Source organism: Mustela putorius, unplaced genomic scaffold, assembly GCF_011764305.1.
Source record: "Mustela putorius furo isolate JIRA1106 unplaced genomic scaffold, ASM1176430v1.1 tig00003836_pilon_pilon_pilon, whole genome shotgun sequence".
Lineage (NCBI taxonomy): Eukaryota > Metazoa > Chordata > Mammalia > Carnivora > Mustelidae > Mustela > Mustela putorius.
Genome location: NW_025421989.1, coordinates 31,310,990 through 31,337,037, shown reverse-complemented (window position 1 = coordinate 31,337,037; position 26,048 = coordinate 31,310,990). Strand labels below are relative to the sequence as shown.

The 26,048-nt window shown below is 36.7% G+C and overlaps 1 protein-coding gene across 1 annotated transcript in view; it reads right to left on the bottom strand.

The window, feature by feature from the left end:
• CFAP47 (cilia and flagella associated protein 47) overlaps positions 1 to 26,048 on the bottom strand; it is a 529,980-nt gene that overhangs the window by 451,246 nt on the left and 52,686 nt on the right. The window contains exons 11-17 of the mRNA XM_045089444.1: positions 25,611 to 25,824; positions 17,719 to 17,871; positions 16,642 to 16,828; positions 16,448 to 16,544; positions 8,200 to 8,416; positions 7,648 to 7,889; positions 2,021 to 2,151 (exon numbers count right to left, since the gene is read on the bottom strand). Coding sequence (XP_044945379.1) covers positions 2,021 to 2,151; positions 7,648 to 7,889; positions 8,200 to 8,416; positions 16,448 to 16,544; positions 16,642 to 16,828; positions 17,719 to 17,871; positions 25,611 to 25,824 — 1,241 coding nt within the window. The remainder of the gene's footprint in view (positions 1 to 2,020; positions 2,152 to 7,647; positions 7,890 to 8,199; positions 8,417 to 16,447; positions 16,545 to 16,641; positions 16,829 to 17,718; positions 17,872 to 25,610; positions 25,825 to 26,048) is intronic.

Sequence of the window (26,048 nt, the reverse complement as noted above, 5' to 3'; positions counted from 1 at the left end):
TATTTATTGTCTTGGGAGGTTTTAATACATTCTTATAATTATTTGAAGAACACGACTTCGGTAATCAGAACAATAAATTTCTAAACAAAGCTAAAAGATGACAAAATGATCAAGTAAGTCCTTCATAAATTTAGGACAAACATTAAATGAACATTGTATTTAATCACTTCATGTTCCTCCAGCTTTACTTTCATAAGAGAAACACTTCACAGTTCATTTAACTTCAGAGGACCTCAAAAATTTACCATAAAATGATCCAATTCATTATTCTGATATCTTGGACTTTAATTCTTAACAATCCAAGTATAGGGAAAGCAGAAAGTAAATTTGACCACTAAGTAACCGCAAAGATGCTGGAGGCAAATAGATCTAGATATAAATTCAACCCAAGGCATTCACTGCATGTACGAACTTGTATTAGTTAATCATTTACTCTAATCCTCCATTTCCTCACCCATCAACTGAGTTATTAGTACACCTAACAGAGCTGTTATAAGATTAAATTAGATAATGCATGAATAGCACCTAACATCCCACCTGATATACAGTAATTAATAAATGATATCTATTATTAATGCAAAGTCTAAGTTACTAAATTGCTCATCTTCTACTTGTTAGAAAAGAATACACATCGGGTAGGTATGTAGGCAGATTTATATTACGAACTTCATCAAACACAGTTACGTAACAACTAAAGAACAGTGTGCACACGTTCACCAAAATACAGCTGTAAGAAAGTTAAGAGAAGCATTATTATAGTAGCTAAGAATCTGAAACAATCCAAATCCCCATCAGCTGTGTAATGGAAAAATGATGGCAGAGTCACACAATGGAATACTATTCAGGAATGAGAATGAATATTGTTACCACGTATACCAGAATAGACGAAGTCCACAAACAGTATGATGAACAAAACAAGCAAGCTTTGATTACATTTATATAAATTTTAAAACCAAAATCAATCTATGCCATTAGAAGTAAGGATGCGGATAACTCTGGGAGGGAAACTGAGGGACTGGAAGTGGGGATGGGGAGAGTGGTTCTTTTGTGATGCTAGTCATAGTCAGCTTCTTGATCTAGTTGATCTGGGTATACATTACAAAGATGCTATCAGTCTATAAAGATTGAATGATACAGAAGTCATAATATGTATCCTTTTCCGTATGTATCCTATACTTCAGTAGAAATTTTTAAAAAGAAGAGCAAGTAATTTAAACATAGGAAAAGCAGTAGGGTCCAGCTTGTTTCAAGTCTGGAGCAGAGGAATGAACCTACTGCCATCATTAAAGTGGATGAATCTCTTATCTCTTAAGGCTATGAGCTCCTTCATAGCTGAAAGATTTAAAAGCATGATCATGGCCTGGAGACAAAGATGAGATTCAGTAAAACAGCACTGGCTTGAGTTAAATTACTGAGAATATTGGGAGGAAAATTTCATACACAAATAAAGTGGGCTCTTGGTGATTATGAAGTATGAAGTTAATGCCCTCTGGGCTCTACCACAAAAACAAAGTTAAAATTACATGCTGCAGCCTTAACTTTACTCATTTTTATTATAAGAAGTATACTCTATAAAATTGGAATTTTCCGTATCTCCTTGCTATGTAAATTATGTGGACCATTTCATACTGAATTATTAATTACCACTAGAATTCTAACAATACAATAGGACAAAAATATAATTTTCTCTATTTTTCCTTGGTTTCTGTTAATAAAATAATTTCATTTCAGGTGACCCCATGGTATTGTATGTTTATAGAGGCTCTAATGAAAATCTAGTATTGCTGGCACAAAAATCTTGGATTTGTGAGTTAATTTTAGGTAACGTAACACTTTTTTTTAGCAAAGTCTTCATTTATGATAGAGAAGTGACACCAAGAAAATGGTAACTCAGCTAATATTCCAAGCAGAATGAGTTTTACTAACATAGTACATATACTCAACTATACACACACACATATATATACCCAACCAATTTAAAGCCCTCAAAATAAAAATCATATTTAAAGGAAATCATTACATGTGCAACACATTTTAGTGTCAGTGTGTTTCCTTCACTGACATGAAGAACAAATTCTCCCCTTTCTGGAGAACTGAAACCCGGCAGCCATGTTACTTCACATTCCAATGAAGAGTATGGTTCAACCGTGCCTACAGAGAATTCAGAAAGAACAGATATTGACCACATTTTAATTATATACATTTCAATGTCCAAAATAAGAAGCAGCACAAGAATATAATGACATTATAACAAATTATTTATATTAAACTCAAAATATACAGAAATGCTACAGGAGATTATCAAGTGAGTACAGACCTACAAGAGTTTGATTAAAATCTAAAACACATACCTTATTTTCTAATTTTATAAGGCGGAACAAAATATTTGATAAAAAGTATGACAGTATTTAGCAAAATGTCCCCCTCTTATGTTTCCCAACACTCTGACATAGTTGTTAACATCACTCATTCAGTTTTCAGAGGAAGGAATTACAATTATCAGAGGCTTTTTTTGTTTTAAAATGTTCACATCCTTGGAGATATCACCTCTGATATCCTCTGATGTAACTATTAGTAATTAACACATTTTTATAATTCAAATGTATTGAGAACCCAGGAAGTATCAAGCACATTTGATGTGAGCTGCTTCATCTGTTTAAATTCATCATTTTCTTTGGAGTAAGAAAATAATACTTAATGGAAAGAATGACTTAGAAGTTTTATTCATCTTATGCCATCAGAAGGCCACACAGATTGGTATTCCAGGACTGCCTTAGCAGGATGACAATGGCTTCAAGGAGCAATGATCCTTCTAGCTTCCTACTACCATTCCATACTATGTTGGCTTTCATCCATGTAGGAAGGTATCATAGAATAGCGGTTATAGAAGCACAAATTCAGGGTGCCTGTGTGGCTCAGTGGGTTAAGCCTCTGTCTTTAGCTTAGGTCATGATCTCAGGGTCCTGGAACCGAGCCCTGCATCAAGCTCACTGCTCAACGGGGAGCCTGCTTCCCCCTTTCTCTCTGCCTGCCTCTCTGCCTACTTGTTATCTCTCTGTGTGTCAGATGAAAAAATAAAATCTTTTTTTAAATAAATAAATAAATAAATAAAAACACAAATTCTAGGTCAAAATCCATGGTTCCAATTTCAGCTCTGCCATTTTCTAGCTGAGACCTTGGAAAATTTATTTAACACATGTCACAGAGCCTCCTTAGACATAAATGGGGATAAACAGCTGTATGTAACTCAGAGAATTGTAGGGATTAAAGAAGCTCATATATGAAGAAGTATTTCAAACAGTGCCTGGCACCAAGAAGGAAGATAGAGCTAAAAGAAACCGCTGTCCCTATCTCATTGTCAAGAAAAGCTGGGGAAAAGAGATTTCTAGACATGAATGTCCCCCCCCCCAAAAAAAAGGGGTCATCTTAGGGGAATGGATATCAGATATAGACTCAGCAATATCTATTACAATAGCATACAGATATGAACAAATAACTATAGATGACATACCAAAGACACAGTGAGAGTAGGGAGGGGGAACCTAAATTAGCCCAAGGAAGGGGAGGAAACTTCATTATATAAGATGGCATTTGAACTGTGAAAAATGAGCAGAAACTCTGCAGAAGGACAAAGCCTGGGGGAGTATAAAAGTTGAGTGACCATGCTGGAAGAGAATGGTGTATCAAAAAGTTTGATTGGAAGTAACTTTGAGAAAGCAGATCCAATATGATCTATAAAGACACCCAAGCATGCTAAGAGTTGAGAGGAGCACAGGATTATAGATCCATGCGGAAGGGTCAGCTTGAGGTAATTATCTTCCCTTCCATCAGCACGGCTATATATTTTTCTCCAGGAATATTATATTATCAGGAAACAGGGGAAATAAACCAAACAGCCACACTGAGCAAGGCTGGGATTGGCAGGGCAGGTTCTATATGGCCAAGGGTCTTTCACCAAAAGACAGTGAGAGCGAACTGCTTGAAGCCAAGTGCAAGCACTGAGCAGATTCAACAGCTCAGTCAGATGAAAGACAACACGGAAAAAAACACAAAAAGCACAAACATGAATAGTACCTAACAAAAAAGTCAAATAAGAAACCCAATTCTATCTTAGAAAACATCAATGCACTCTTTTTTTTTTTTTTAAGATTTTACTTATTTATTCCTGAAGGACAAAGAGAGAGGGAGAGGGAGAAGCAGGCTCCCCACAGAGCAGGAAGCCTGATGCGGCACTAGATCCTGGCACTGGATCCCGGAATCCTGGGATCATGACTTGAGCTGAAGACAGATGCTTAACCAACTGAACCCCCCAGGCGCATCATACCAACCCACTCTTAAACTCACCCTCTACAATATCCATGACCCAAATCCAAATCCAAAATATATCACACCTCAGGAAGAAAGCACAATCACAACATAAAATTTAATTTAGAACTACTCACTTTAGTTTATAAAAATATAGACAATGACAGCATTAAATGTATTATTCAGAATGTAACGCCAATATAGCAAAAGGGATATAAGAAAAGCAACGTAAGGAAAAGTTACTTTCTGTTTTAACAAAGAGGCAAAACAAAACTGAGTAATAATTACATGAATATTCTGAACAAAAGGAAAATGACATAAGAAAAACCCATGTATATAATATAAATTATGCACACTTTCTTCAACACTACATGAAATAGATTTGAGTACTTTATTATTTGTGTCCTAAAAAAAATTCAAAAGTACTTAAAGCCTAATGGTATTGCTCAAAAGTATTGTATTTGGAATTAAATGTCTTTGTGTTTTGTGCTTTGAAAAATACAGCAGATGTCATAAGCCACCAAAAAATTGAAACACTAAAATCATCCCTATAAAAATAAGAATTCTAACAATTAGGAGAAGCATAACCAGCATTCAAGTTCATAATTATGAATCCACTTCTCTTTTGTCAAATCAAGCATCATCACTACATTTCCACAGCAGGCACCAGGGGAAAGCCCCACCCATTCCACCCTGGTTTGGATGGAGAAATACAAGGAAAAGTGCCAAACACTATGCTTTCCAGACACACTCCATGCCTTATCATGTGTTTAACCAAACCTGTAACGAATGTAGATAATGTAACTACTACAACGTGATGCCTATTTTCAACTAGAGAAGGTTTATCCAGAATCTCTGAAATGTGCAGAAGTATTCTCTCTCTTGTCTGATTATTCACTCAGTTTTTCTCTAGTACCAAGGCAGGACTCAGGCTTACCCGTGCTAATCATAAAAAAAGAGTCTGGTCAAATGAATCTGCCAGAAACTGATGGAAGTATAACTTGAATGCTTAATAAATTATAATCTGGGATTTGTTTAAATCAATACACATTAATAAAAAGATTAAGTATGGCTGTATCAATTATTTCCAACCCAATGAAGGTACAGTACTACTTTACCACTGTATAGATCGATGAATATATCCATACTAAAATTAAATGAATTTAAATTAACGCTGAAGCTCATTTGTAACACTCCCTGTTACAAACACCAGTGGACTTACATAAAAATCACGATTTGGAAATGACTGATACTCAAAAGAATATATACCTATGGCAAGGTTTCTATAAACCAGTACTTCTCTGTGATTGGAAATATAGTCTATTTAGACCCCAAATGATGAATATTCCTAAATTAGAAATAAAGAGGGAGAGAGTGGAAGGAAGAAGGGAAGAGCATAGGGAAGGAAGGAGGGAAGGAAAAAGAAAGGTTAGAAGCAGGGAACAAGTAATTGATAGTGGGGATGGCTGGCTAGATGCACATGAGGCTATCACTACTCTGAGGACATTTTCAGGAAAAAAGTCCAAACAGAATTAGAAAATTTTCATAACCACGTAACTATCTAATTCTTTGACAACCACTCTTTGCCAGTCTTTACAGAAGGAGTTTTCCATACATTTACTCTTTATGAGATGTATTAGTCTCTCCATTTTACAAATAAGGAAACTAGTGCTTTTAGAGTACTTTTCTCAAGATCACAAAACTCAAAGAAGCTAAGACTAACTTTGAAATCAGTTTTATCTAACCCATAAGTTTTACTTCCTTTCAAGCAGATTATAAAAAACCACATGAGTCACTGCCAATACAAAAATATAGATCCTTCCAGCTAGCTGAAAAGGCATAACGTATATATACATAAAATAAAGATACTATATAGATCATTCAACTTGTTTGGGTTTTTTTTTTTTTTGAGAGAGTTCATGCAAGTGGGCTTGGGGGACAGGGGTGTGGAGGAGTAGGGACAAAGGGAGAGGGAGACCATCTCAAGCAAGCTCCACGCTCTGACATGGGGCTCAATCTCATGACCCTGAGATCACGACCCAAGCCCAAATCAAGAGTGGGGAACCTAACCCACTGTGCCACCCAGATGCCCCTTCATCATTCAACTTCTGACTTGCCACCTTATTTCTTTAAATGATAGCTTCTGTCCTCATGAGGTCCTCAGAGCACATCACAATGATGTCTGCAGAATCTGACAGGCTACTAGATAACATATTAGCAATTTCCAGGACGCAGGCACATAATGTGGAATTACAGATTCTGGGGAACAGCTGAAACAAGGTTAACAGGACACTTAACAAATATTTGGAACCACTAAAAACAGTAAATCAGAGATTATTTTCTACTAGTTAAAAAATTACTTATTCAAATGACAGGGTTTTGTTTTTTTTTTTTTTTTTAAGATTTTATTTATTTACTTGACAGAGAGAGACACAGTGAGAGAGGGAACACAAGCAGGGGTAGTGGAAGAGTAAGAAGCAGGCTTCCCGCTAAGCAGGCAATCCAATTTGGGGCTTGATCCCAGGACCCCAGGATCATGACCTGAGTTGAAGGCAGCCGCTTAATGACCAAGCCACCCAGATGCCCCTTAAATGACAGTTTTAAGTTTTTAATTTTATTAACTGGATTTTATTACCTATATTAAATATTGACTATAAAGAATTTGTGAATGCTTCTAAAATGATTCACAATCCAACAAAATATAAGTTATTCTGAATCATATCCTGTCACTGCTATCAAACTAAAACTAATCAAGACAATACTGTGTTGTTCATCAATATCTGTGAAGGTTTATTTTGTCAACTTGGCTATACTTGGCCAAGCTATGGTATCCACTTCTTTGGTCTTTCTAGATATTGCTGTGAAGGTATTTTTCAGATGTGATGAACATTTTAATCAGTAGATTTTAAGTAAAGATTACCTCCCATAATGTAAAAGGATCTCATCCAATAAACTGAAGGCCTGAAGAGAAAAAAACTGAAGTCCCTTTGGATTCAAGTCTGCAACATCAATCCCTTCCTGGGTCTCCAGCCTGACAGCCTACCTGAGTGCCCACACAACTGTCTGAGCCAATTCCTTAAAATTAATCTCCTCCCTCCCTCTTTCCCTCTCTCCCTCTCTACATTTCCTATTGCTTCTATTTCTTTGGAAAGCCATGATACAGGATCCATATTTTCAAATCAAATTTACATATTTAGGTATGTAAATATATATGCCCCAATGACCATGTCTGATTTGCTTCAATTTTTAGTACCATTATACAGTTCATACTCAATAAATGAGTACTGCCTGAGCACATGAATAAATGAGTATCTAAATCAAACAAACAGGATAAACTGTTACCTTTAGCTGGACGAATGGAAAATGCCATTCCTCCTTTTGTGATTACTGGCTGCCATTCAAATTTGGCAAAATAATTCTGATGATTATACAACCCCACTGTCCCCATAAAACATGTTTTCACGGAGAAGCCTTGTGGTCTCAATACTAGCTCATTAGAAGACAGCTCAAGCTTTACTGGCATGACAACTGCCATTACAAGGATATGGCCACCAGGTATATTGTTCACTGTAAAGGTGAAAGACCTGTAACACAGCAAAAGCAGTCAAACTTCATTGACAATAGCTATCTGCAGTTACAGAATTCAGTTACATATAAAAAGCATATATTATTGACTAACGCCCACAATTAATCCTTAGTAAGAAAGACATCAAAATATTTATGACAGACTACCACTGAAATATCAATCTACAAATCTACAAATTGATGCACATATAGTTTCTGTGTTTGCAGACAAAACATGACATATTCAACAATTACTGAGTTAAAAAAAATACATATTCTACAAAAGGGCATTTTGATTCTAGCATACAGAAATTTAAAAATAAATCCTACTTCCAAAATTTTCCAACGGTGGGAGATTCAAATACCATCGATATATAAGTACTAGCTGTAGGCGGAATCACATATGAAAATTGGTTCGTTTTCTGAAGTTCTTCCAAATTAATATCTAAGTTGATCAAAATATGCATAGGTAGCATATTAATAACATGCAGTAGACGAGTATTTGTGGAGTTCACACAAATATCACCAAAGTTAAGGACAGAGGGCCCTGAAAAAATGAAAAATTATTAAGTTTAGTTTTGGTTAATGTATTCAGTAATTTCAAATTTCCATACTATATTTTCACCAATTAATTTATAAAAAATGGAACTTAGAAAAATATTTCCTATCATATCATAAGTTACTAACCAAGATTTTTACCTAAATGCCCATAATTTGGCATTTGGAGATTATTGGCTAAAATTCAATATAAATATATCCTAGTTATATGGAAAATTGTATTGAAAAATTATTAAAACTCATAACTCATTTTAATATGTGAATCTGCATACTCCAACACCTTCTTCACTTCCATCAATACATTTATGTTCATCTATCCAGAATTTACAGAAAATGCTAATTTTCCCATTGCTCAATACTTAAGTTTTCCCTTTTTTTTTTTAAGATTTATTTATTTTCTTTAGAGAGAGAGAGAGCATGAGGGGAGTTTAAAAGTTTTCCCTTTAAAATGACAGAAGTTTTTATATCATACAATTTTAATAAGTCTTCTATGTCTCTTAACAACTGGATTTGATAGTAACTGACATACAATAAGTTGCCCATGTTTAAAGTGTAGAATTTCTTTTCTTTTTTTTTTTTTTCAAGGATTTTATTTATTTGACAGAGAGAGACATAACAAGAGAGGAAACAAAAGCAGGGGGAGTGGGAGCAGGAGGAAGCAGGCTTCCTACAGAGCAGGGAGCCCGATGTGGGGCTTGATCCCAGGACCCTGGAATCATGACCAGAGCTGAAGGCAGATGCTTAACGAGTGAGTCACCCAGGCACCCCAAAGTGTAGAATTTAAGTGTTGACATGTATACACCTATGAAACCATCACCACAAGGAAGAGAGTGAACAACCACCACTCCAAAGTTCTCTTGTGCCCCTTTATATTCTCTTCTTCCTTAATTCTCAGTACCCCCCCTTCCCAGACCCCCACTCATGTACATTATGTCACGGTAGACCGGTTCACATGTTTTAGAGTTATAATTTTAAGAGTGGAATAACGTAACATGTACAGTTTTCTCTGGTTTCTTTCGCTCTACAAATTCCCTGGAGATTCATTCAAGTTGTTTCAGGTGTCAGTCATCCATTCTTTGATATTACAAAGGGGTAGTCCATTACAAATGACCATTCCCTCACTTGTTGAATGACACCTGGATTGCTTGTAGGTGGTGGCTACTACAATTAAAGCTGCTAAAATATTTGTACACAAGTATTTGTTTGAACACATGATTTCATTTCTTTTGGACAAAAATCTAGGAGTGGAATGCACAGATCATATGGCAAATGCATGTACAGACGTGTAAGAAACTGCCTAACTCTTATCAAGTGGTTGTATAATTTTCCACTCTGCTGGCAATGTATAAGAGTTCCAGATCCCTCACATCTTTGGCAACAACTCAAATGGTGAGTTTTTGTTTTGAGTTTTTTTGTTTTGTTTTGTTTTTAACTTTAGCCATTTTAATAGATTTACAGTAGTATCTCGTTGTGGTTTTATTCTGTTTCCCTAATGACAATAACAACATTATGTATCTTTCTACATGTTTATTTCTCCTTTGTATGTTATAAAAACGATCAAATAAGCAATTATGATTACTCTTGAAATAAGAAGAAAAAGAGCTTCAGCAAAGAAAGTGAATACCCAAAGAAGAACTAAATAGAAACTCTAAGATTAAAAAATACAGTAAGTAAAATAAAAACCTCTTAGATATGCTCATTAACAGAATGAGAGGACAGAAGGAAAAGTAAGTTAACCTAAAGAATTATCAACAGAATTTATCCAACCTGACAAACAGAAAGAAAACAGACTGAAAAAAAATTAAGAGTCTTGGACACCTGTGTAACAAAAGCAGAAGGTTTAAAAATCATGTAAAAGGAGCCCCAGAGTGAGAAAGTAAAGGGTGGAGGGGACTGGGAAAATATCAGGGAAAAAATAATAGCTGAAAAATGCCCAAATGTAGAAAAAAAGTAAACTTTCACACACTAGAAGCTCAGCGAAATCTAAACAGAACAAATAAAACAAACAAACAAACAAACAAACAAAACCATGACCAGACCTTTGAAAACTTTTGAGAACTAAAGATAAACTTGTGAAAGTAAAAACAAAGAATCTTGAATAACATTTCAAAGTCTTGATATAACAACATTTATATCAAATGTAAATGACACAAATGCACCAATTAAAAAACACAGATTGTGAGAATGCATGCAAAAGTACTATATGTTGCCCACAGGAAACTTACTTCAAGTACAGTGACATAGATAAGTCAAAAGTAGAAACAAGTAAAAAGATAAACAATGCAAAGACTAAACAAAAGAAAGCTTTGATAGCTAGATCAGTATCAGACAAACTACACTTCAGAGCAAAGAAAATTACCAGGGACAAAGAGGACCAAGAAAGCTTAACAGTCTTAAACGTGTATGCACCAAGCAAGGGAGCTTCAAAATAAGTGAAACAAAATTGACAGAATTAAAAGGAGAAATAATAAAATCTACAATTATAGTTTGGGATGTCAATCACCTTTGTCAATAACTGACAGACTGTCTAGACAAAAAAGCAATAAGGATTTAGTAGAAATGAATACCATTAACTAATTGGGATATAACTGACTTTTAAAGAATACTACATCCAACAATAGCAGAATACTTCTTTTCAAGTCACAAGAACCTTCAACAAAAGGGACCATCCAGGGTCACACTTAACAAATCTTCAAAAATCTAGAAGAATTAAATACATACATGTGTGTACTTTGACTAAATGAAATCAAACTAGAAAACCATAGCAGAATAAATCTTGGAATTAAATAACACACTTCTTTTTTTTTAATATTTTATTTATTTATTTGATAAAGAGACCACGGGGCGGGGGGAGCAGGCTCCCTGCTGAGCAGAGAGCCCGATGCCGGGCTCAATCCCAGGACTCTAGGATCATGACCTGAACCGAAGGCAGAGGCTTAACCCACTGAGCCACCCAGGCATCCTTAAATAACACGCTTCTAAATAACTTATCAGCCAAAGAGAATGTTTCAAGGAAAATTAGATAATACAGTTGACCCTTGAACAATAAGGGTTTGAACTACATGGGTCCACTTATGCACCACCACCTCCAATAAACATGTATTTTGTGTTGTGATTTAAAAGTAAGGAAGAAGCACCAAATGACTAGAAGCCAAGGGAAGGCTGGGGAAAGATCTAGAGAAAGCTGGAACAGCAAGACTCTTTTCTGATCCAGACACTCCCCACCTCAACACCTGTTCATTTAGGTCTTGAAATGAAGAGCAAAGGGGCACCTGGGTGGCTCAGTGGGTTAAAGCCTCTGCCTTCAGCTCAGGTCATGGTCTCCGGGTCCTGGGATTGAGCCCCGCATCAGGCTCTCTGCTCAACAGGGAGCCTGCTTCCCCCTGCCCCCCTGGCCTGCCTCTCTGCCTACTTGTCATCTCTGTCTGTCAAATAAATAAACAAAATCTTTAAAAAAAAAAAAATGAAGAGCAAAAAGGAATGGCTCTGGGAAGGGATTCTCGCCAAAACAACAGGGCCCTTCACTAGTGGGAGGTGACCAGGGACCACTAAATAATAACCTTCCCCCCACCCCTGGATAAAGGTATCTGGGAGAACATGGATGTATGTTGGGGCGGGTGGGGAGGGCAGGGCAGGACAGCACTAGGGAGAAGCTCGAATTGGACAACGGAAAGGGGCCCTATACATGGTGCTGAAAGTGCTTCCGGGTGGGGAGTTCATACTGTCAGGTAACTGGCAGCTCAGCACTTGCCAGTGTTTTTCCTGAAACTGTGTTAGAACTCCATAAAAGGGGTCAGGTAGAACAACTGACTAGAGAAATAGGTAAAGGTGATCTGCCTTCCCTGGTTCTCTGCACTTGGAAGGAGGCTTCCCATATTCCTGGGTAGAGAAGCAAGAAGCTGGTGTCACTCCAGGATCAAGCTTTGCGAACTTCGGGTGGAGACAAGGCGATGGGTGCCTCATTCTACTACTGTACTGTACTGTACTGTAAATGTATTTTCCCTTTCTTATCATTTTCTCTTTTTTAAAGATTTTATTCAGGGGCACCTGGGTTGCTCAGTCGTTAAGTGTCTGCCTTCGGCTCAGGTCATGATCCCAGCGCCCTGGGATTGAGCCCCACACTGGGCTCTCTGCTCAGCGGGAAGCCTGCTTCTCCCTCTCCCTCTCCCTCTGCTTGTGGTCCCTCTCTCCCTGTGTGTGTCTCTCTCAAATAAATAAATAAAATCGTTAAAAAGGTTTTTTTCATTATTTATTTGAGAGAGAGAGAGAGTTGATAGACAAGCAGGGGTCCAGGATGGGCAGAGGGAGAGGGAGAAGCTGACTCCCTGCTGAGCAGGGTGCTCCATGTGGGGCTGGAACCTAGGACCCAGGGATCATAACAAAGGCAGACACTTAACTGTGAGCAACAATACTCTTTGCACAACATCCGATGTAACCCAAACTGTATAACAGTTTTCTCTTTTTCTCTCTTTTTCTTTAAAGAGTGCATTTATTTATCAAGAGAGCACACGCATGCCCAATCAAAAGAGCACAAGGAGGGGGAGCTTCAGAGGCAAAGGGAGAAGCAAACCCCCCAACCCCCCAAGCAGGGAGCCCAATGCAGGGCTCGATACCAGGACCCTGAGATCATGACCCAGGCTGAAGGCAGCTGCCCAACTGAGCCACAAAGGCACCCCTCTTTAACAGTCTTCACTAACTGATTCAGTTAATCTCCAAATCCTCTACTGTGTCTCTTGACAATCACTTTTTTTTTGAAAGACAGAGAGGAAGCCAGGGAAGGGCAGAAAGAGAGGGAGAGAGAAAATCTAAAGCAGGGTCTAAGCCCAGCATTGGACCCCAATGTGGTGCTTGACCTCAGGACCCTGAGATCATAACCTGAGGTGAATTAAAGAGTCAGATTCTGAACGAACTGAGACCCCCAGTGATCCCCACTTCACTTTCTAAAATATAAATACAGAGCAAAATTTTCTGAAATTGTAATCTCCACTGATAGTGCCAGTACCTGTTCTGTGCAGAGGTTCAAAAAACACCTTCAAGGTATAAAAACGAGAGTGATACAAAATTCCTACCATCACCGTTGTTGACCTTGTAAATTCACACAGGGGCCTTGTCCCCAGGAAAAAGGTCATTATTAAAATACTCAGGATACCAGGTGAAGAAGGGAAAAAAGCTGGTAGAGGATTTGTAGAAGAGAAACTGGGCATAGCCTTCTAGCTTTGCTCCTTTTGAATTTGTATAGATTTGCATATCTGATTAATCAGTCAGCAATTTGGAAGACACAAAGCATGAACCACCCAATAATGAAACCTAAGTCCATGGGACTACAAAGCCCTGTACCTATCACATGCCTGGCACAAGAGAAGCACAGTAAATGACATTTAACCTGAAGTGAACTGCATCCACAACCCCAGACAAGCAATGAACTAATGAGTTCCCAGTCTGCCAAGCCCAAGGGCCCCACTGTCATTGTGTGGCAAGGAGGTTTAGCTCTGGTGGGAGAATCCAACTATTTAAGCCAGTCCATGTCACTTTCCCCAGAGCCAGATCCTAGTTTGGGCATTTCCCACAGCCCTCGCTGATCTAAGACTTGGCCACCGACCAACCAGAGCAAACCATCACCACCCAGATATTTAAGCACTTCACACTGTGTTTCCTCTGACCTTACACCTCTTCGCCTATCGCCTTTAGTCTAGATAACAAAAGAATAGGTATTTGGTGTTCTGTGCATTGGGTTCTCCAATAGAGGGAGAATCAGCACATCCATACCTATTAATCCTGCCTAGAATGAAATGGAAACTTCCTCTGCAGACTAGTACAGACTACTATTTCTTTAACAATAATCATCCTTTAATAGGCTTGATGAAAATGACCTAGGGAAGGAAACTGTTCAACACCGCTGCAAGTCAATTGTCACTTGTTTTTCCTTTTTTTTTTTTTTTTAAGATTTTATTTATTTATTTGAGAGAAAGAGTGAGTGAGAGAGCAGGAACACAAGCAGGGAAGGAGGAGAAGGAAAGGGAGAAGCAGACTACCTGCTGAACAGGGAGCCCACTGTGGGGCTCGATCCCAAACTCTGGGATTACGACCTGTGCCAAAGACAGACACCCATGCACCCCTGTCACTAGTCTCTTAACTCATGCCTAGGGTTGTTGTCAAAACAATAATTATCTCAATGACAAACATCCAGAGACGGTCAACACCATGACCTGAGGTTTCAGTACTGGTTGGGGCAAGCAAGAGATCCAGAAGCAAGACAAAGTGGGTCTTAATAAAATCCAGTTTATACCCATAATAACCAAAGCAATCTTGAAAAAGAAGAGCAAATTTGGAGGATTTACACTTAACCGATTTCAAAACTTACTCTAAAGGTACAGACAGTATCAAAGACAGTATAGATCTGTCATAAGGACAGACATACAGATCAGTGGAACAGAACGGAGACTCTAGAAACAAACCCTGATATGTATGGTTGACTGATTTTCAACAAGGGTGTTAAGGTAATTCAATAAGGAATGACAATGTTTTCAACAAATGATGCTAGGACAATTGAACAGCCACATACAACAGTATGAACTTTGACTCTTAACTCACAATATACATAAAAATTAATCCAAAAGGAATTGTAGTCCTAAATGTGAGATCTAAAATTATAAACATTATAGAAGAAAACAAGGGAAAGTATTTGTGACACTGAGTTAGCTACAGATTTCTTGGGTATGAAATCAAAAGCATAATCTACAAAAGAAAAAAATTATAATAAAAAATTTTTATCGATAAATTCAATTTCACTTCAAGTAAAAACTTCTATCCTTTTTTTAAAGATTTTATTTATTTATTTGACAGACAGAAATCACAAGTAGGCAGAGAGGCAGGCAGAGAGGGGGGAAGCAGGCTCCCTGCTGATCAGAGAGCCCGATATGGGGCTTGATCCCAGGACCCCGGGATCATGACCTGAGCTGAAGGCAGAGGCTTTAACACACTGAGCCACCCAGATGCCCCAAAACTTCTGTGCTTTAAACAACACTATTTAAAAACTAAAAAACAAAAACAAGCCACAGACTCTGGAAATCATATTATCTGATAAAGGACTTGTATCCAGAATACATAAATAATACAACTCCACAATAAGAAGGCAAATGTTCAAATTAAAAATTGGGCTAAGAATTTGAAAGACACTCCTCCAAAGGAGAGATACATTTATGTCAATTTAAATGCATGAAAATATATTCTACATCTTAGTCACGAGCAAAATGCAAATCAAAACCACAGTGAGAACATTTCACACCACCAGGACGGCTATAATCAAGAAAGACAGAACATAACATCTGGTGAGAACTTGGTGTAATCGTAACTCTTGTGCACTGTTGGTGGGACTGTAACTTGGTATACTCTGGGAAGTTTTTGGCAGTTTCTTGAAATGTCAGACAGAAACTTAAGATACAACTCAGCAATTCCACTCCTAGGAATCTAACCAAAAGAAATGAAAACATATGTTCACTTGAAGAATTATATGTGAACGTTTATAGCAACATTATTCACAATAGCCTCAAACTGAAAGCAGCTCATGTCCATCAACTTGTAAATGGATAAACAAAATGTGGTACTACCATAAAATGAAATGCTATTTAGACATAAAAAGAAAATATTTATACCTATTTATACCTACTGGATGAACCTCAAAAGCATTATGCTAAGTAAAAGCTTCAATATACGAGAGACTACATATTATACAATTCCTTTTATATGAAATGTTCTAAAGAGGCAAATCCACAGTGAGAGAAAATTGATTACCAGTTGCCTGGGGCTAGGGGTGGGATTTGGGAGTAAGTACATACAGTCCTGAGGGTGATGGCAGCATTCTAAAATTGAATTATGATGATGGTTGCATAATCCCATAAACTTACTAAAATTCACTGACTAGCATACTTTAAACAGGTCAATTTTATGGAATATAAATCATGCTCCAATAAACCTGTGTTAAAAAAAACAAAGGCTTTAATAGTTTTTTATAGATTCTTACCAACAATTACTTGATGAATTTGCTTTGGCGTCAAAATTAAGCTGCAATCATGTTTTTCATGGGGCGTGGATGGTTCTGATTTAAGTCCTTTGAGAACCTGTGGAAAAATGTTACTCCAAAATTAATTCTGAATGTTACCAAAAGATATTTTAAGAATTCTCATGACTCAATGAAATATAAAATATTGCACATGCCTTTCTTTTCAGAGCCTTCGTCTCCTTGGAGTCTATATTTCTGGTATTTAGTAATTGGTTAGGTTTGATCAGACACTTTCCTGAACACAATTCCTCTTCTATTTCCGTTTCTGAGAGTGAGGGTGACTTTAGACCCGATGCTGGCTGTAATCCTATGTCTGTATCATTATATGAATACATGCATTCCCTATTAAAATCATAATAATATCTAATTGAGGCCAAAGGTTTTAGAAAATATACTGGCAAACCCCAACATTCCCCATAGCTCATGCTGCTGCTACCATACTCAGAACCACTTACAAAGAATGGTGCACTAATCTACACAAAATTACCTTCTGCTGAGAAGACCCCATTCTCAAAGACCTCACCAAGGAAGGCATGCCCACCCCACCACAACCAAGGACAGCTCACCATGGAAGGCTGATACACAGCACAAAAGATAAGCCCTTAAAAAAAAAAAAAAAAGAGAGAGAGAGAAGCCCCTTTGGCTCAATGTAGGAACATCTATGAGGCACAATTTATGCTTCAAGAGACCTCAAGGTGAGTGTAAGCCTCACCTGAAAGACAACATTTCGCAGTTCCCTCCCCTGCCCTATCCTGCTTCCCTCATCTTGTTCTCCTAAAAGAGCACTGTGCAGGAATCCATCTCAAGAATTGCTCCTGGGGGGTGCCTGGGTAGCTCGGTCGGTTAAGCGTCTACCTTCAGCTTGGGTCATGATCCCAGGGTCCTAGGATCAAGCTCCGCATCAGGCTCCCTGCTCATCGAGGGCCCTGCTTCTCCCTCTCCCTCCCTCTCCCACTGCTTGCGTTCCCTCTTTTGCTGTGTCTCTCTATAAATAATATCTTACTAAAAAAAAAAAAAGAATTGTTTCTGGGATAAAACCAACATAAGACATTCCCAAACCAAAAGTAAGGAAAGAGATAACCTCAATTAAAATAGTTCAAGGTGCTGCTATGTTCATATATGAAAAGGTCCCTTAAATCACTAAAAAGAAACTAAGGAGTAAAGAAAAAAAAAAAATCTGGCCCTGCAGGCACCACGATCCATTTCATACTGTTTGAGGAAGTGAACTTTACCTCTCTACTCGTTTCCGTAGGCGCACACTTCTTAAATGTTTAATGTATCTTTCATAATAGTTTTCATGTGCTTGCTTTTCCATTTCTTCAAATTTAGTATATGCATAATCAGGATCGACATAGTTGTATCTTGGAATTTTTGTGAAAATCGTCCTACAAGATGAAAAAGTTATGTCGATATTTATATATATATGCATTGATTTAATCAGTCTTTGAGTGTCTCCTATGCCAGCGGCTAAGCACAGAAAGGTGAAGAGAGCAGGTCCTAGTCCTTTCCCTCATATCCTCTTACATGGCAAGACATTATGATATATAGAACTAGAATAAGATCTAATTTTCTTCCTAACCTAATTAGAGAAAATTCCTAAGGTCACTGGGATACAATGGTGCCTACTCTAAAACTACTCTTAGGGAATTAATCAAGTAAGCAATTCGGAGAGTTCTAGATTTACACACGGGACTAGATCTGAATTAGGTTAGTGTTTCCTAAGAGTTAGTTACTTTAAGATTGTTGTGAAAAAAAATTAGAAAAATACATATATAATTATAAATCCTTTTGCTAAACATATTATTTTTTTAGTATCTCAAAGCTTATGCAAGTACCATCAATGGCATAGAGAGAAACCAATCCAAAAACAAAGTACATCTATGTATATCTCATGATCACTCATCTGAGTTCATGTTCTTCCTTTCATTTGCCACATATTCTCCATAAAAACAATGTATAATTATTCAGATCTTCTGATGTTGGTCTGCCTAATTCTCAACAGATTTTAACAATCATTAAGACGCTTACCCTCAATAATTAACTCAATATAAATTTTATTAGTTATAGGGTCAAATCAACAAGTCCTAAATGGTTATGTAAGATAACTTTAACTGAATGACAGTCTTTATGAGAGTAAGGCAATAAGAGAAAAATAAATGTTCTGCTATTCAAAAACAGTTGTTGAAAAGACCCCCAAGAACCAAAGCAATCTTGAGAAGAATAAAGCTGGAGGTAATTCAATTTCAGATTTAAAGATAAACTACAAAGCTATTATAATCAAGACAGTATGGTACTGGCAAAAAATAGAAACCCAGATCAACATAAAAAATAGAAAACTCAGAAATAAACCCATGCTTATACAGTCAATTAATCTTCCGCAAAGGAGGCAAGAACATACAATGAGGAAAAGACAGTCTCTTCAATAAATGGTGCTAGGGAAACAGGACAGCTACACGCAAAAGAATGAAACTGGACCACTCTCTCACACCACAGACAAAAATAAACTCAAAATGGAATAAATATCTAAATGTGAAACTTGAAGCCATAAAACTCCTAAAAGAAAACATAGGCAGTAATCTCTTTGACATCAGTCTTAGCAATATTTTTCGGGTTATGTCTCCTCAGGCAAGGGAAACAAAAGTAAAAATAAACTATTTGGTTACAATAAACTAAAAAGATTTTGCACAATGAAGGAAACCATCAGCAAAATGAAATGAAAAGGCAACCTACTGAATGGGAGAAGATATTTGCAGTGATATGTGCAATGAGGGGTTAATATCCAAAATATATGTATCTATTTAGAACTTATACATCTCAACACCAAAAAAAAACCCAAATAATCCAATTCAAAAATGGGAGGATGACTAGAATAGACACTTTTCCAGAGAAGACACACATGTGGCCAACTGACTCATGAAAATGTGCCCAACATCACTTACTATCATGGAAATAAAAATCAAAACCACAATGAGATGTCCCCTTACACAAATCAGGATGGCTAATATTAAAAAGACAAGAGATAATAAGTGTTGATGAGGATGTAGAAAAAAGGGAACCATCCTAAACTCTTGGTGTGAATGTAAATTAGTACAGCCACTGAGGAAAATTGTATGGAAGTTCCTCAAAAACATAAAAACAGAAATACCATACAACCCAGTAATTCCACTTCTGGGTATTTACACAAAGAAAACAAAAATACTAATTCAAAAATATATGTGCAATAGCCAAGATATGGAAGAAATCTAAGTGTCTATGACTAGATGCATGAATAAATAAGATATAATACATACACATATATACATATATATGTGTGTATATATGTACACACACACACATACACAGTCTTGCTATTTGCAACATGGATGGACTGAGGGAATTAAGCTAAGGGAAATAAGTCAGACAGCAAAAGATAAATGCCATATGATTTCACTTACATGTAAAATCTAAAAAACAAAACAGAAAAACAGAAATACAAATATAGAGATAAACTAGTGGTTGCCAGGGAAGAGGAGAATGAGGGGGATGGGTAATATAGGTGAAGGGGATAAACGAGGTACAAATTGCTAGTTATAAAATAAATAAGTCACAGAGATGAAAACTACAGCATAGAAAATATTGTCAATAATACTGTAACAACATTGTAAGATGACAGATGATAGCTATACTTATAAGAACTGTCTACTGTATACAATTGTCAAACCGATATGATATATACCTGAAACTAATATATTTCAATGTCAACTATAATTCAGTAAAAAATTAAAGCAAGCAAAAAAGAAGAAGAAGAAGAAGAAGAAGAAAACAAAGACTGTTGCTGAAATACAAATTTTCCTCAGGCTTGAGGAACCTTAACCACATTTAGAATCTAGAAATGGTTCCTATAACTGAAGTCCTGAGGTCTGCAAAAAGAAGTAAAGGAAAGACATGGAAAGAAGTAGTAAAGTAAATGCCTGGAGTCACAAAGAGCTGGTTATTAACATACCTAAATGCTTATTAGCGCCATAAAGAAAAAAAACTTCATGAAGCTAGCACACTGAATTCAACAACACATTGAAAAAAATCTTTCACCATGATCAACTAGGATTTATTCCTAGGTTGCAAAGTGGTTCAAAATTTGAAAATTAATCAACATGATTCTTCACATCAGTAAGAGAAAGGATAAAAACCATATGACCATTTCAATAGACACAGAAAAAGAATCTGACAAAGTACAACATCTACTCATGATAAAAATCCTAAACAAAATAGGTTTAGAGGGAACATACCTCAAAAGAATAAAGTCCATAAACTAAAAACCCACAGCTAATATCATACCCAATGGGGAAAACTGAGAGCTTTTCCCCTAAGACCAGGAACAAGACAAGAATGTCCACTCTCACCACTTCCATTCAAAAGAGTACAGGAAGTCCTAGCCACAGCAGTCAAACAACAAGAAGAAATAAAAAGCATCCAAATAGGTAAGGAAGAAGTAAAATGTTCATTATTTGCAGATAACATGATTATTATATATAGAAAATCTGAAAGACTTCACCAAAAAATCGCTAGAACTGATACACAATTTCAGTAGACGCAGGATACAAAATCAATCTACAGAAATCTGTTGCATTTCTCTAACTTAATAATAAAGTGGTAGAAAGAGGAATTAAGAAAATAATCACATTTACAATTGTACCCAACATAATAAGATACCTAGGAACCAACCAAACCAAAGAGGTGAAAGATTTATACTCTGAAAACTATAAAACACTAATGAAAGAAATTGAATATGACACTGAGAAATGGAAAGACATTCCATGTTATTGGATTGGAGAACAAAATTTTTTTTTCTTTTAAAGATTTATTTATTTATTTGACAGAGATCACAAGCAGGCAGAGAGGCAGGCTGCTGAGCAGAGAGCCCAATTCGGGCTCAATCCCAGGACCCTGGGACCATGACCGGAGCCGAAGGCAGAGGCTTTAACCCACTGAGCCACCCAGGCATCCCGAAATTAAAAAAAAAAAATTTTTTTTTAAAGATTTTATTTATTTATTTGAAAGACAGAGATCACAAGTAGGCAGAGAGGCAGGCAGAGAGAGAGGGAAGCAGGCTCCCTGCTGAGCAGAGAGCCCGATGTGGGGCTTGATCCCAGGACCCCGGGATCATGACCTGAGCGGAAGGCTGAGGCTTTAACCCACGGAGCCACCCAAGCGCCCCCGAAATAAAAATTTTTAAAAAAAGAATAAACTGGGGCTGCGGAAAGATGGCAGCTCAGCTGCGGCGGCCTCATCCACGATGTGTACAGCTTCCGGGGGGTGATTTTTGTGATGCCGCTAAGAAAACAACTGACAAACACTCTTGTACGACTTCTATGGAGTGGGACACACAGGAGTCACAAATAACATGGTTTTGGAAGCTCCCTTCCTAGTTGGAATTGATGGTTCGCTCAAAGGCAGCACTTAAAACCTTTTATTCTGCACTTCCTGTGGGATTCCCATTGGTTTCCATTTGTATTCTACCCATGCTGCTCTGGCTGCCTTGAGAGGTCATTTTTGCCTTTCCAGTGACAAAATGCTATCAGTTAAAAACAAAAGCCATAGTAAATGCATCTGAGATGGACATTCACAACTTGTCTCTACCAGAAAAAGTTGCAGAGCTGAAAGAGAAGATAATGTTAGCATATACTCACTTATATTCACTGATGAAGATTCTGAAGGAAGTAACTCCGGACCAGACCAAGTCAGAAAACTGATCCAGAATTAAAGCTTAAGTATCAGGTTCAGGCCTTTTTACTATCTTCTATCAACAGGTGCTATTTGATCAATTCTCGAAAAAGATCGGCTTCAAGAAGGGATGGGAACTGTGGTTTATCGTGCTTACCTCTAGGCTGATTTTCCAAATAATTTGAGAAGCTGCTTCTTAAGATGAGAAACTAAGGAAGTTTCTGTCCAGATTTTATAGCTATTTGCCTTACGAACTTATTTTAGCTTGTCAATGTAATAAATACTTATTTCTGGAAACCTATTTTACTGCAAATTTAGGTTGATTAGGAAGCAATGTCCTGTGAATGGTCTGATATAAAGATGCATGGTTGTTAGAAAAATAGAGTTGTATTTAATGTTGACTACTATTATTTCTAAATGGAGCAGTTGTTATGGTGAAGACCGAGAAACCATACTTTTTCTTACATAAAATATAGGTATATACATATTCTGTAAATAATAATAAACTAACTGGATAATGTAAAAAAAAAGAATAAACTTCATGAAATACCTCTTTAGCTTTGAGTAGGTGATTTTTTTTAATGTTCAAAATACAAGGGTCAAAGATTATTTTTTTAAAAGCTTTTTTTAAGGATTTTATTTATTTATTTGACAGAGAGAGAGAGAGACAGTGAGAGAGGGAATACAAGCAGGAACAGTGGGAGAAGGAGAAGCTGGCTTCCCACTGAGCAGGGAGCACGATATGGGCTCGATCCCAGGACCCCAGGGATCATGACCTGAGCAGAAGGCAGAGGCTTAATGACAGCGCCAACCTGGCACCCCAGGGGACAAAGATTATTATGCAAATAAAATACTTTTCTTCATCTATTTATTAAAAAATATTTACCCAGTGCCTATTATATGCCTGACACTCTTCTAAACACAGGACATACTGTAGTAAACAAAAATTAGACAAAAATTCCAAACTTATTTTACTTTCTTGTCAAAATCATTAATGAAATGCATTAAGAAACAAAATAGCAATTATAGTTACCAACAATTTCATACATCATAAAATTTCATTCAAGTTACTAATTGCTAACCAGAAAAAAACTAAATTTTGTATCTCTATTAATACGGAAAAGAGTAAATTGAGAAAAATAATTTTGGCCATGAGAGAAATAGGAAATCTTTAGCTTTCCTAAAAAAAAAAAAAAAAAATCTGGCAAGAACTATAAAGAGCTTAAGAGCTGATCAAACTCAACACCCAAAAAACAAATAATCCACTAAAGAAATGGGCGGAAGACATGAACAGACATTTCTCTAAAGAAGACATACAAATGGCCAACAGACACATGAAAAAATGCTCCACATCACTTGTCATGGGGGAAATACAAATCAAAACCACAATGAGATACCACCTCACACCAGTCAAAAAGGCTAAAATTAACAAGAATGAGGAGGTGGGGAAAGGGGAACCCTCTTACACTCTTGGTGGAAATGCAAGCTGGTAGAGGCACTCTGGAAAACAGTAAGGAGGTTGCTAAAATAGAGCTACCCTACAACCCAGCAATTACAGTACTACGTATTTACCCAAAGGATACAAACATAGTGATTCAAAGGGACAAATGCACCCCAATGTTTATAGCAGCAATGTCCACAATAGCCAAAACTATGGCAAGAGCCCAGATGTTCATCAAAAGATGAATGGATAAAGAGATAGATACACGATGGAATATTAGTCAGCCATCAAAAAAATTGAAATCTTGCCATTTGCAACGATATGGTTGGAACTAGAGAGTATTATGCTAAGGGAAAAAGTCAATCAGAGGAAGATAATTATCATATGATTTCACTAATATGTGGAATTTAAGAAACAAAACAGAGGATCTTCGGGGAAGGGTGGGTGATGGGCATTAAGGAGGACATGTGACATAATGAGCACTGGGTATTATATGCAACTGATGAATCACTGAACTCTACTTCTGATACTGGTAATACACTATATGTTAACTGATAGAACTTAAATAAAATAATTTTTTTAAATCTGGAAGAACTACATTTTACCTAAATTGAATTTAAATAAAGAATATTTTTTCAATCTGGCATTTTTAGATCATATGATTAAGACTGATTAAGACAGAAAAATATTAATATTAAATTAACATATGTCTATACAAACATATTTTTATAAACATAGGAAAGAACTGAAAAGGATACATAAAAAGTTGTTCCCAAAAGATACTTCTGTATGGGAGGGAGTGCAATGAGTCAGAGGGAGAAATAAGTTTTCCTTTTTTATACTACATAATTATTTAAAATGGCATCTGAGTGATTTCTGCACTCCTATGTTCCATGATACTTGTCAAACAATAGAGAGAGAAAGGCTGGTATGAATAAAATTTTTAAAATAAAATAATACTATGAAAAGACTCAGAATTTTCCAATTGTGGATAATAAAACAATTATGGCCTAATATCAAATGATATTGCAAGAAAACAGCTATAAAATTAAGTGAGCTCACCAAAGGTAAAGAGACAAGTAGAGAAATCCCAGGGACATTATCAAGTTTAGATGGTGTACTAGTAGCACACCAACAGGCAGAAAAGAAACTCATTTCAGTCTCAAATGTGTAAAAACCAGGATGCCTGGGTTCCTTCTCACTAAGCACTTGTAAAGTAGTGATTTCTTTGAGGTTTCAATCAATATAAATTGAGGTTAAACATCACTTTTGATCCTAATTGTTGAGGTCTTAGTTCAGTTTGGGATTAGTTATGAGAAATGTGACTTTGAGAGGAACAAAGGTGATGAGGATGATGATAATAATGATGATGATGACAATGACTGGTTTTTCACAGTTGTAAGTGTTTATTTTTACCTTAGACAAATTCAAGCTGTCAGCCATACTTAATGAATATGACAGTCAAGTCTGAGAACTTGATATATTTCTTTTTCTTTTCTTAAAGATTTTATTTATTTATTTGACAGACAGAGATCACAATTAGGCAGAGAGACAGGCAGAGAGAGAGGAAGGGAAGCAGGCTCTGGGCTCAGCAGAGAGCCCGATGCGGGGCTAGTTCCCACCTGAGCCAAAGGCAGAGGCTTTAACCCACTGAGCAACCCAGGTGCCCCTTGATATATTTCTAAACGTGATTTTTTTCTATTACTCTATACTTGTCAACAGCATATTTTAATAATCATCTGGTGAAGCATTCCCTTCCTGTAAAGTATACAGTAGAGGTGATGAGAGGTAGGACAAAGCAAATATAGTAGCATTCAATAACCATCAACTCCAATGTAAAACAAAATGAGAGATAAAGTAAAATTTTATTACTATTATTATTATCATCATCATTAGTTTGCTACAACAGGATCTGCTAAGACCTGCATATCATGTTCGTCATTGTGTCTTTCAAAATTTCTGGTTTTTAATATAACATGTTACCTGAAAAGTTTATGCTGGTCTCCAGACCTGATACTTGCAGCTCGATCATTGGGAAAGGCTATCAGTGCACCCTTCATCGACTCTTTACTTATGCGATGATTGTGAAGACGTGTCATGGCTGATTGAAGCATTGTAACAGGTGCACGGTCCTTGTATTTAGGCAAGTCTCTAACCACAAACTGTCCCGTAGGATTAGTGACCAAAGGGGATATACCTTTTATAGAATTGGATATTAAGTTAAATGGTTTTTTAATTTCAGCTTTCCAATTAATATCCATGTATTAATACACTACACCATTGGTTCTAACTTAAAACTAAATCCCTAAACAAATTCAGAAAATACAACTATTTCATCTAATAAATGGACATACACAAAATAATTTATAAAATATTGCACATATAAAAAAGAAAACATAGTAACTCAAAGGAATGAGTTAG